Here is an 11,383-nt window from a genome sequence, read left to right as displayed (position 1 = left end):
ATCACAGAAGCATGGAATGAAGGGTTGGAAGGGACCTTGGATGTCACAGAACCAAGGAATGCAGAGTTGGAAGGGACCTTGAAAATGAAAGAAGAATGGAATGTAGGGTTGGAATGGAACCTTGAAGGTCACAGAACAACGGAATGTAGGGTTGGAAGGGAGCTTGAAGATCTCAGAAGCATGGAATGAAGGGTTGGAATGGAACTTGAAGGTGACAGAACCATGGAATGAAGGGTTGGAAGGAACTTGTAGGTCACAGAAGCATGGAATGTAGGGTTGGAATGGACCTTGGAGGTCACAGAAGCATGGAATGTAGGGTTGGAAGGGACCTCGAAGGTCACAGAAGCATGGAATGAAGGGTTGGAAGAGACCTTGGAGGTCGCAGAACCTTGGAATGTAGGGTTGGAATGGAACTTGTAAGTCTCAGAGGCATGGAATGTAGGGTTGGAAGGGACCATGAAGGCCGCAGAAGCATGAAATGCACGCTTGGATGGGAACTTGAACAGAACCATGGAATGAAGGGCTAAAAGGGACACTGAAGGTCACAGAACCATGAAATGTAGGGTTGGAAGGGACTTTGAAGGTCACAGAAGCACAGAATGAAGGGTTGGTAGGGACCTTGAAGGTCACAGAAGCATGGAATGTAGGGTGGAACACAACCTTGGAGGTCACAGAAGCATGGAATGTACAGTTGGAAGGCACCTTGGTGGTCACAGAAACATGGAATATAGGGTTGGAATGGACAAAGAAGGTTACAGAAGCATGGAATGTATGGTTGGAAGGGACCTTGGAGGGCACAGAAGCATGGAATGTAGGTTTGGAAGGAATTTGTAGGTCACAGAAGCATGGAATGTGGGGTTGGAAGGGACCTTGAAGGTCACAGAACCTTGGAAAGTAGGGTTGGAATGTAACTTGTAGGTCACAGAAGCATGGAATGTATAGTTGGAAGGGACGTTGAAAGTCACATAATCATGGAATATAGAGTTGGAAGGGACCTTGGAGGTCAGAGAAGCATGGACTATAGGGTAAGAATGGAATATGAAGGACACAGAAGAATGGAATATAGGGTTGGACGGATCTTGTAGGTCACAGAAGCGTGGAATGTAGAGTTGGAAGGGACCTTGAAGGTAACAGAAGCATGGAATGTAGGGTTGGAAGGGAAATTTAATGTCGCAGATGCATGGAATGGATAGTTGGAAGGGACCTTGCAGATCACAGAAGCATGGAAAGTAGGATTGGAATGGATCTTGAAAATGACAGAAGCACGGAATGTAGGGTTGGAAGGGACCTTGCTGGTCACAGAAGCATGGAATGTAGGGTTGGAATGCAACTTATAGGTCACAGAAGCATGGAATGTAGGGTTGGAAGGTAACTTGAAGGGCAAAGCACCATGGAATGTAGGGTTGGTAATGACTTTGGAGGTCAGAGAACCTTGGAATGTAGGGTTGGAAGGGACTTTGAAGTTCACAGGAACATGCAATGCAGGTTTGGAATGGAACATTTAGGTCACGGAAGCTAGGAATGTAGGGTTGGAATGTTACTTGTAGGTCACAGAAGCATGGAATGGAGGGTTGGAAGGGACCTCAACGGCCTCAGATGCATGGAATGTATGGTTGGAAGGGGCCTTGAAGGTCAAAGAAACATGGAATGTGGGGTTGGAAGGAATTTGTAGGTCACAGAAACATGGAATGTAGGGTTGGAAGGGAACTTGAAGGTCACAGAACCTTGGAATGTAGTGTTGGAAGGAACTTGCAGGTCACAGAAGCATGGAATGAAGGGATGAAATGGGACTTTTCGGTCACAGAACCTTGGAATGTAGGGTTGGAATGTAACTTGTAGAGCACACAAGCATGCAATGTAGGGTTGGAAGGGACCTTGAAGGTTACAAAACAATGGAATATAGGATAGGAATGTAAATTGTAGGTCACAGAAGCATGGAATGTATGTTTGGAAGGGACCTTGAAGGTCACAGAACCTTGGAATGTAGGGGTGGAAGGGACCTTGAAGGTCACAGAAGCATGGAATGTAGGGTAGGAATGGACCTGGAATGTCACAGATGCATGGAATGCAGCATTGGAATGGAACTTGTAGGTCACAGAAGCTTGGAATGTAAGGTTTAATGTAACTTGTAGGTCACAGAAACATGGAATGTAGGGTTGGAAAGGACCTTGGAAGTCACAGAACCATGGAATGTAGGGTTGGAAGGAACTTGTAGGTCACAGAAGCATGGAATGTAGGGTTCGAATGGACCAAGAATGTCACAGACCCACAGAATACAGGGTTGGAATGGACCTTGAAGTTCACAGAAACATAGAATACAGGGTTGGAATGGACCATGTAGGTCACAGAAGCATGGAATGTAGGGTTGGAAGGGACCTTGAAGGTCACAGAACGATGGAATATTGGGTAGGAATGGACCTGGTAGTTCACAGAAGCATGGAATGTGGAGTTGGAAGGGAACTTGAAGGTCACAGAGGCATGGAATGTAGGATTGGAAGGGACCTTGGAGGTCACAAAAGCATGGAATGTAGGGTTGGAATGGACCTTGAAGGTCACAAAAGCATGGAATGTAGGGTTGGAAGGGACCTTGAAGGTCACAGAGGCATGGAATGTAGGGTTGGAAGGGACCTTGAAGGTCACAGAAGCATGGAATATAGGGTTGGAAGGGATGTTGTAGGTCACAGAACCATGGAATGTTGGGTTGGTAGGGACCTTGAAAGTCCCAAAAAATTTTAATGTGGGGTTGGAGGGGAACTTGCAGGTCACAGACGCATGGAATGTAGTGTTGGAAGGGACCTTGAAGGTAACATAACCATGGAATGTTGGGAGGAAAACGAGCTTGGAGGTCACAGAAGCATGGAATGTAGGGTTAGAAGGGACCTTGTAGGTTACAGAACCATGGAGTGTAGGGTTGGAATGGACCAAGAATGCTACAGAACCATAGAATACAGGGTTGGAATGTAACTTGAAGATCACAGAAGCATGGAATGTAGGGTTGGAAGGGAACGTGAAGGTCACAGAACCTTGGAAGGAAGTTCCAAGGGGTTGGAAGGAACTTGTTGATCACAGAAGCATGGAATGTAGGGTTGGAATGGACCATGAAGGCCACAGAAACATGGAATGAAGGGGTGGAATGGACCATGAAGGTCACAGAAGCATGGAATGTAGAGTTGGAAGGGACCTTGTAGGTCACAGAAGCATGGAATGTAGGGTTGGAAGGGACCTTGGAGTTCACAGAATGATGGAATATTTGGTAGGAATGGACCTTGAAGGTCACAGAAGCAAGGAATGTAGGGTTGGAAGGAATGTTGAAGGTCACAGAACCATGAAATGTAGGGTTGGAAGGGACCATGAACGTCCCATAAAAATGGAATGTAGGGTTGGAAGGGATGTTGAAGGTCACAGAAGCATGGAATGTAGGGTTGGAAGGGACCTTGAAGGTCACAGAGGCATGGAATGTAGGATTGGAAGGGACCTTGGAGGTCACAAAAGCATGGAATGTAGGGTTGGAATGGACCTTGAAGGTCACAAAAGCATGGAATGTAGGGTTGGAAGGGACCTTGAAGGTCACAGAGGCATGGAATGTAGGGTAGGAAGGGACCTTGAAGGTCACAGAAGCATGGAATGTAGGGTTGGAAGGGACCTTGAAGGTCACAGAAGCATGGAATGTAGGTTTGGAAGGGACCTTGAAGGTCACAAAAGCATGGAATGTCGTGTTGGAAGGGATGTTGAAGGTCAAAGAAGCATGGAATGTACGATTGGAAGGCAGCTTAATGGTCACAGAACCTTGGAATGTAGGGCTGGAATGGACCTTGAAGGTCACAGAATGATGGAATATTAGGTAGGAATGGACCTTGAAGGTTACAGAAGCAAGGAATGTAGGGTTGGAAGGAATGTTGAAGGTCACAGAACCATGAAATGTAGGGTTGGAAGGGACCATGAACGTCCCATAAAATGGAATGTAGGGTTGGAAGGGATGTTGAATGTCACAGAACCATGGAATGTAGGGTTGGAAGGGATCTTGAAGGTCACAGAGGCATGGAATGTAGGATTGGAAGGGACCTTGGAGGTCACAAAAGCATGGAATGTAGGGTTGGAATGGACCTTGAAGGTCACAAAAGCATGGAATGTAGGGTTGGAAGGGACCTTGAAGGTAACAGAAGCATGGAATGTAGGGTTGGAAGGGAAATTTAATGTCGCAGATGCATGGAATGGATAGTTGGAAGGGACCTTGCAGATCACAGAAGCATGGAAAGTAGGATTGGAATGGATCTTGAAAATGACAGAAGCACGGAATGTAGGGTTGGAAGGGACCTTGCTGGTCACAGAAGCATGGAATGTAGGGTTGGAATGCAACTTATAGGTCACAGAAGCATGGAATGTAGGGTTGGAAGGTAACTTGAAGGGCAAAGCACCATGGAATGTAGGGTTGGTAATGACTTTGGAGGTCAGAGAACCTTGGAATGTAGGGTTGGAAGGGACTTTGAAGTTCACAGGAACATGCAATGCAGGTTTGGAATGGAACATTTAGGTCACGGAAGCTAGGAATGTAGGGTTGGAATGTTACTTGTAGGTCACAGAAGCATGGAATGGAGGGTTGGAAGGCACCTCAACGGCCTCAGATGCATGGAATGTATGGTTGGAAGGGGCCTTGAAGGTCAAAGAAACATGGAATGTGGGGTTGGAAGGAATTTGTAGGTCACAGAAACATGGAATGTAGGGTTGGAAGGGAACTTGAAGGTCACAGAACCTTGGAATGTAGTGTTGGAAGGAACTTGCAGGTCACAGAAGCATGGAATGAAGGGATGAAATGGGACTTTTCGGTCACAGAACCTTGGAATGTAGGGTTGGAATGTAACTTGTAGAGCACACAAGCATGCAATGTAGGGTTGGAAGGGACCTTGAAGGTTACAAAACAATGGAATATAGGATAGGAATGTAAATTGTAGGTCACAGAAGCATGGAATGTATGTTTGGAAGGGACCTTGAAGGTCACAGAACCTTGGAATGTAGGGGTGGAAGGGACCTTGAAGGTCACAGAAGCATGGAATGTAGGGTAGGAATGGACCTGGAATGTCACAGATGCATGGAATGCAGCATTGGAATGGAACTTGTAGGTCACAGAAGCTTGGAATGTAAGGTTTAATGTAACTTGTAGGTCACAGAAACATGGAATGTAGGGTTGGAAAGGACCTTGGAAGTCACAGAACCATGGAATGTAGGGTTGGAAGGAACTTGTAGGTCACAGAAGCATGGAATGTAGGGTTCGAATGGACCAAGAATGTCACAGACCCACAGAATACAGGGTTGGAATGGACCTTGAAGTTCACAGAAACATAGAATACAGGGTTGGAATGGACCATGTAGGTCACAGAAGCATGGAATGTAGGGTTGGAAGGGACCTTGAAGGTCACAGAACGATGGAATATTGGGTAGGAATGGACCTGGTAGTTCACAGAAGCATGGAATGTGGAGTTGGAAGGGAACTTGAAGGTCACAGAGGCATGGAATGTAGGATTGGAAGGGACCTTGGAGGTCACAAAAGCATGGAATGTAGGGTTGGAATGGACCTTGAAGGTCACAAAAGCATGGAATGTAGGGTTGGAAGGGACCTTGAAGGTCACAGAGGCATGGAATGTAGGGTTGGAAGGGACCTTGAAGGTCACAGAAGCATGGAATATAGGGTTGGAAGGGATGTTGTAGGTCACAGAACCATGGAATGTTGGGTTGGCAGGGACCTTGAAAGTCCCAAAAAATTTTAATGTGGGGTTGGAGGGGAACTTGCAGGTCACAGACGCATGGAATGTAGTGTTGGAAGGGACCTTGAAGGTAACATAACCATGGAATGTTGGGAGGAAAACGAGCTTGGAGGTCACAGAAGCATGGAATGTAGGGTTAGAAGGGACCTTGTAGGTTACAGAACCATGGAGTGTAGGGTTGGAATGGACCAAGAATGCTACAGAACCATAGAATACAGGGTTGGAATGTAACTTGAAGATCACAGAAGCATGGAATGTAGGGTTGGAAGGGAACGTGAAGGTCACAGAACCTTGGAAGGAAGTTCCAAGGGGTTGGAAGGAACTTGTTGATCACAGAAGCATGGAATGTAGGGTTGGAATGGACCATGAAGGCCACAGAAACATGGAATGAAGGGGTGGAATGGACCATGAAGGTCACAGAAGCATGGAATGTAGAGTTGGAAGGGACCTTGTAGGTCACAGAAGCATGGAATGTAGGGTTGGAAGGGACCTTGGAGTTCACAGAATGATGGAATATTTGGTAGGAATGGACCTTGAAGGTCACAGAAGCAAGGAATGTAGGGTTGGAAGGAATGTTGAAGGTCACAGAACCATGAAATGTAGGGTTGGAAGGGACCATGAACGTCCCATAAAAATGGAATGTAGGGTTGGAAGGGATGTTGAAGGTCACAGAAGCATGGAATGTAGGGTTGGAAGGGACCTTGAAGGTCACAGAGGCATGGAATGTAGGATTGGAAGGGACCTTGGAGGTCACAAAAGCATGGAATGTAGGGTTGGAATGGACCTTGAAGGTCACAAAAGCATGGAATGTAGGGTTGGAAGGGACCTTGAAGGTCACAGAGGCATGGAATGTAGGGTAGGAAGGGACCTTGAAGGTCACAGAAGCATGGAATGTAGGGTTGGAAGGGACCTTGAAGGTCACAGAAGCATGGAATGTAGGTTTGGAAGGGACCTTGAAGGTCACAAAAGCATGGAATGTCGTGTTGGAAGGGATGTTGAAGGTCAAAGAAGCATGGAATGTACGATTGGAAGGCAGCTTAATGGTCACAGAACCTTGGAATGTAGGGCTGGAATGGACCTTGAAGGTCACAGAATGATGGAATATTAGGTAGGAATGGACCTTGAAGGTTACAGAAGCAAGGAATGTAGGGTTGGAAGGAATGTTGAAGGTCACAGAACCATGAAATGTAGGGTTGGAAGGGACCATGAACGTCCCATAAAAATGGAATGTAGGGTTGGAAGGGATGTTGAATGTCACAGAACCATGGAATGTAGGGTTGGAAGGGATCTTGAAGGTCACAGAGGCATGGAATGTAGGATTGGAAGGGACCTTGGAGGTCACAAAAGCATGGAATGTAGGGTTGGAATGGACCTTGAAGGTCACAAAAGCATGGAATGTAGGGCTGGAAGGGACCTTGAAGGTCACAGAAGCATGGAATATAGGGTTGGAAGGGATGTTGTAGGTCACAGAACCATGGAATGTTGGGTTGGCAGGGACCTTGAAAGTCCCAAAAAATTTTAATGTGGGGTTGGAGGGGAACTTGCAGGTCACAGACGCATGGAATGTAGTGTTGGAAGGGACCTTGAAGGTAACATAACCATGGAATGTTGGGAGGAAAACGAGCTTGGAGGTCACAGAAGCATGGAATGTAGGGTTAGAAGGGACCTTGTAGGTTACAGAACCATGGAGTGTAGGGTTGGAATGGACCAAGAATGCTACAGAACCATAGAATACAGGGTTGGAATGTAACTTGAAGATCACAGAAGCATGGAATGTAGGGTTGGAAGGGAACGTGAATGTCACAGAACCTTGGAAGGAAGTTCCAAGGGGTTGGAAGGAACTTGTCGATCACAGAAGCATGGAATGTAGGGTTGGAATGGACCATGAAGGCCACAGAAACATGGAATGAAGGGGTGGAATGGACCTTGTAGGTCACAGAAGCATGGAATGTAGAGTTGGAAGGGACCTTGTAGGTCACAGAAGCATGGAATGTAGGTTTGGAATGGACCTTGAAGGTCACAAAAGCGTGGAATGTAGGGTTGGAAGGGACCTTGAAGGTCACAGAAACATGGAATGTAGGGTTGGAAGGGACCTTGAAGGTCACAGAAGCATGGAATGTAGGGTTGGAAGGGACCTTGAAGGTCACAAAAGCATGGAATGTAGTGTTGGAAGGGATGTTGAAGGTCAAAGAAGCATGGAATGTACGATTGGAAGACAGCTTAATGGTCACAGAAGCATGGAATGTAGGGTTGGAATGGACCTTGAAGGTCATAGAAACATAGAATACAGGGTTGGAAGGGACCTTGAAGGTCACAGAACCATGGAAAGAGGGGTTTGATGGGACCTTGGAGGTCACAGAACCTTGGAGTGTATGGTTGGAAGGGCCGTTGAAGGTCAAGGAACCATGGAATGTCGGAAAGGAAGGGACCTTGAAGGTCACAGAAACATAGAATACAGGGTTGGAATGGAAGTTGAAGGTCACAGAAGCATGGAATGTAGAGTTGTAATGGAAGCTGAAGGTCACAGACAAATGGAATGTAGGGATGGAAGGGACAATGAAGGCCACAGAACTTTGGAATATACGGTTGGAAGGGACCTTGGACGTCACAAACCATGGAATGTAGGGTTTGAAGGAACTTGTAGGTCACAGAAGCATGGAATGTAGGGTTGGAATGGACCATGAAGACCACAGAAAAATGGAAAGTAGGATTGGAAGGTACATTGAAGGTCACAGAACCTTGGAATGAAGGGTAGGAAGGGAACTTGAAGGTCACAGAAGCATGGAATGTAGGGTTGGAGGAAACTTAAAGGTCTCAGAAACATGAAATATAAAGCTAGAAGGGACATCGAAGTTCACAGAAGGAAGGAAAGTAGGGTTGGAATGGACCTTGAAGGTCACAGAAGCATGGAATGTAAGGCTGGAAGGAACTTGCAGGTCACAGAAGCATGGAATGTAGGGTTGGAATGGACCATGAAGGCCACAGAAAAATGGAAAGTAGGATTGGAAGGTACATTGAAGGTCACAGAACCTTGGAATGAAGGGTAGGAAGGGAACTTGAAGGTCACAGAAGCATGGAATGTAGGGTTGGAGGAAACTTAAAGGTCTCAGAAACAGGAAATATAAAGCTAGAAGGGACATCGAAGTTCACAGAAGGAAGGAAAGTAGGGTTGGAATGGACCTTGAAGGTCACAGAAGCATGGAATGTAAGGCTGGAAGGAACTTGCAGGTCACAGAAGCATGGAATGTAGGGTTGGAAAGGACCTTGGAAGTCACAGAAGCATGGAATGTAGGGTTGGAAGGGACCTTGGAGGTCACAGAAGCATGGAATGTAGTGTTGGAAGGGACCTTGGAGGTCACAGAACGATGGAATATTGGGTAGGAATGGACCTGGAAGTTCACAGAAGCATGGAATGTTGGGTTGGCAGGGACCTTGAAAGTCCCAAAAAATTTGAATGTAGGGTTGGAAGGGACATTGAAGGTCACAGACGCATGGAATGTAGTGTTGCAAGGGACCTTGAAGGTAACATAACCATGGAGTGTAGGGTTGGAATGGACCAAGAATGCCACAGAACCATAGAATACAGGGTTGGAATGTAACTTGAAGATCACAGAAGCATGGAATGTAGGGTTGGAAGGGAACGTGAAGGTCACAGAACCTTGGAAGGAACTTTTCCAAGGGGTTGGAAGGAACTTGTCGATCACAGAAGCATGGAATGTAGGGTTGGAATGGACCATGAAGGCCACAGAAACATGGAATGAAGGGGTGGAATGGACCTTGTAGGTCACAGAAGCATGGAAAGTAGGGTTGGAAGGCACCTTGGAGGTCACAGAATGATGGAATATTAGGTAGGAATGGACCTTGAAGGTCACAGAAGTAAGGAATGTAGGGTTGGAAGGGATGTTGAAGGTCACAGAACCATGAAATGTAGGGTTGGAAGGGACCATGAACGTCCCATAAAAATGGAATGTAGGGTTGAAAGGGACGTTGAAGGTGACAGAAGCATGGAATGTAGGGTTGGAAGGGACCATGAACGTCCCATAAAAATGGAATGTAGGGTTGGAAGGGACGTTGAAGGTGACAGAAGCATGGAATGTAGGATTGGAAGGGACCTTGGAGGTCACAAAAGCATGGAATGTAGGTTTGGAAGGGACCTTGAAGGTCACAAAAGCATGGAATGTAGGTTTGGAAGGGCCGTTGAAGGTCAAGGAACCATGGAATGTAGGATTGGAAGGGACCTTGAAGGTCACAGAGGCATGGAATGTAGGGTTGGAAGGGACCTTGAAGGTCACAGAAGCATGGAATGTAGGATTGGAAGGGACCTTGAAGGTCACAAAAGCATGGAATGTCGTGTTGGAAGGGATGTTGAAGGTCAAAGAAGCATGGAATGTACGATTGGAAGGCAGCTTAATGGTCACAGAAGCATGGAATGTAGGGTTGGAATGGACCTTGAAGGTCATAGAAACATAGAATACAGGGTTGGAAGGGACCTTGAAGGTCACAGAACCATGGAAAGAGGGGTTTGATGGGACCTTGGAGGTCACAGAACCTCGGAATGTAGGGTTGGAAGGGCCGTTGAAGGTCAAGGAACCATGGAATGTCGGATAGGAAGGGACCTTGAAGGTCACAGAAACATAGAATACAGGGTTGGAATGGAAGTTGAAGGTCACAGAAGCATGGAATGTAGAGTTGGAATGGAAGCTGAAGGTCACAGACAAATGGAATGTAGGGATGGAAGGGACAATGAAGGCCACAGAACTTTGGAATTTACGGTTGGAAGGGACCTTGGACGTCACAAACCATGGAATGTAGGGTTTGAAGGAACTTGTAGGTCACAGAAGCATGGAATGTAGGGTTGGAATGGACCATGAAGGCCACAGAAAAATGGAAAGTAGGATTGGAAGGTACATTGAAGGTCACAGAACCTTGGAATGAAGGGTAGGAAGGGAACTTGAAGGTCACAGAAGCATGGAATGTAGGGTTGGAGGAAACTTAAATGTCTCAGAAACAGGAAATATAAAGCTAGAAGGGACATCGAAGTTCACAGAAGGAAGGAAAGTAGGGTTGGAATGGACCTTGAAGGTCACAGAAGCATGGAATGTAAGGCTGGAAGGAACTTGCAGGTCACAGAAGCATGGAATGTAGGGTTGGAAAGGACCTTGGAAGTCACAGAAGCATGGAATGTAGTGTTGGAAGGGACCTTGAAGTTCACAGAACCATAGAATACAGGGTTGGAATGGACCATGTAGGTCACAGAAGCATGGAATGTAGGGTAGGAATGGACCTGGAAGTTCACAGAAGCATGGAATGTCGGGTTGGAAGGGACCTTGAAAGTCCCAAAAAATTTGAATGTAGGGTTGGAGGGGACGTTGAAGGTCACAGACGCATGGAATGTAGTGTTGCAAGGGACCTTGAAGGTAACATAACCATGGAGTGTAGGGTTGGAATGGACCAAGAATGCCACAGAACCATAGAATACAGGGTTGGAATGTAACTTGAAGATCACAGAAGCATGGAATGTAGGGTTGGAAGGGAACGTGAAGGTCACAGAACCTTGGAAGGAACTTTTCCAAGGGGTTGGAAGGAACTTGTCGATCACAGAAGCATGGAATGTAGGGTTGGAA

The 11,383-nt window shown here is 46.4% G+C and overlaps 1 protein-coding gene across 1 annotated transcript; it reads left to right on the top strand.

Annotated features, from left to right (window-relative positions):
* The first annotated feature begins 247 nt into the window (after positions 1-247).
* Positions 248-10,571, top strand: LOC128074302 (uncharacterized). Its single transcript, XM_052670007.1, has 11 exons — positions 248-294; positions 1,673-1,714; positions 2,468-2,635; positions 3,147-3,188; positions 4,699-4,740; positions 5,494-5,661; positions 6,593-6,698; positions 7,035-7,054; positions 7,692-7,901; positions 10,005-10,148; positions 10,540-10,571. The coding sequence occupies exons 1-11, from the start codon at positions 264-266 to the stop codon at positions 10,569-10,571; spliced, it is 1,005 nt and encodes a 334-aa protein (XP_052525967.1). The 5' UTR covers positions 248-263.
* The last annotated feature ends 812 nt before the right edge of the window (positions 10,572-11,383 follow it).

Source organism: Tympanuchus pallidicinctus, unplaced genomic scaffold, assembly GCF_026119805.1.
Source record: "Tympanuchus pallidicinctus isolate F22 unplaced genomic scaffold, pur_lepc_1.0 scaffold9, whole genome shotgun sequence".
NCBI classification, from domain to species: Eukaryota; Metazoa; Chordata; class Aves; order Galliformes; family Phasianidae; genus Tympanuchus; species Tympanuchus pallidicinctus.
The sequence above is the reverse complement of the archived record's forward strand: the minus strand, read 5'-3'. Positions and strand labels throughout refer to the sequence as shown.

Coding starts and splice junctions, on each gene's coding strand:
- LOC128074302 (XM_052670007.1), top strand. CDS start 264: ATGGAATGTAGGGTTGGAATGGACCTTGGAG. Junction 7,055..7,691: donor GGTTGGAAGGGATCTTGAAG/GTCACAGAGGCA, acceptor TGGACCTTGTAG/GTCACAGAAGCATGGAATGT. Junction 7,902..10,004: donor GGTTGGAAGGGACCTTGAAG/GTCACAAAAGCA, acceptor GGGACCTTGAAG/GTCACAGAGGCATGGAATGT.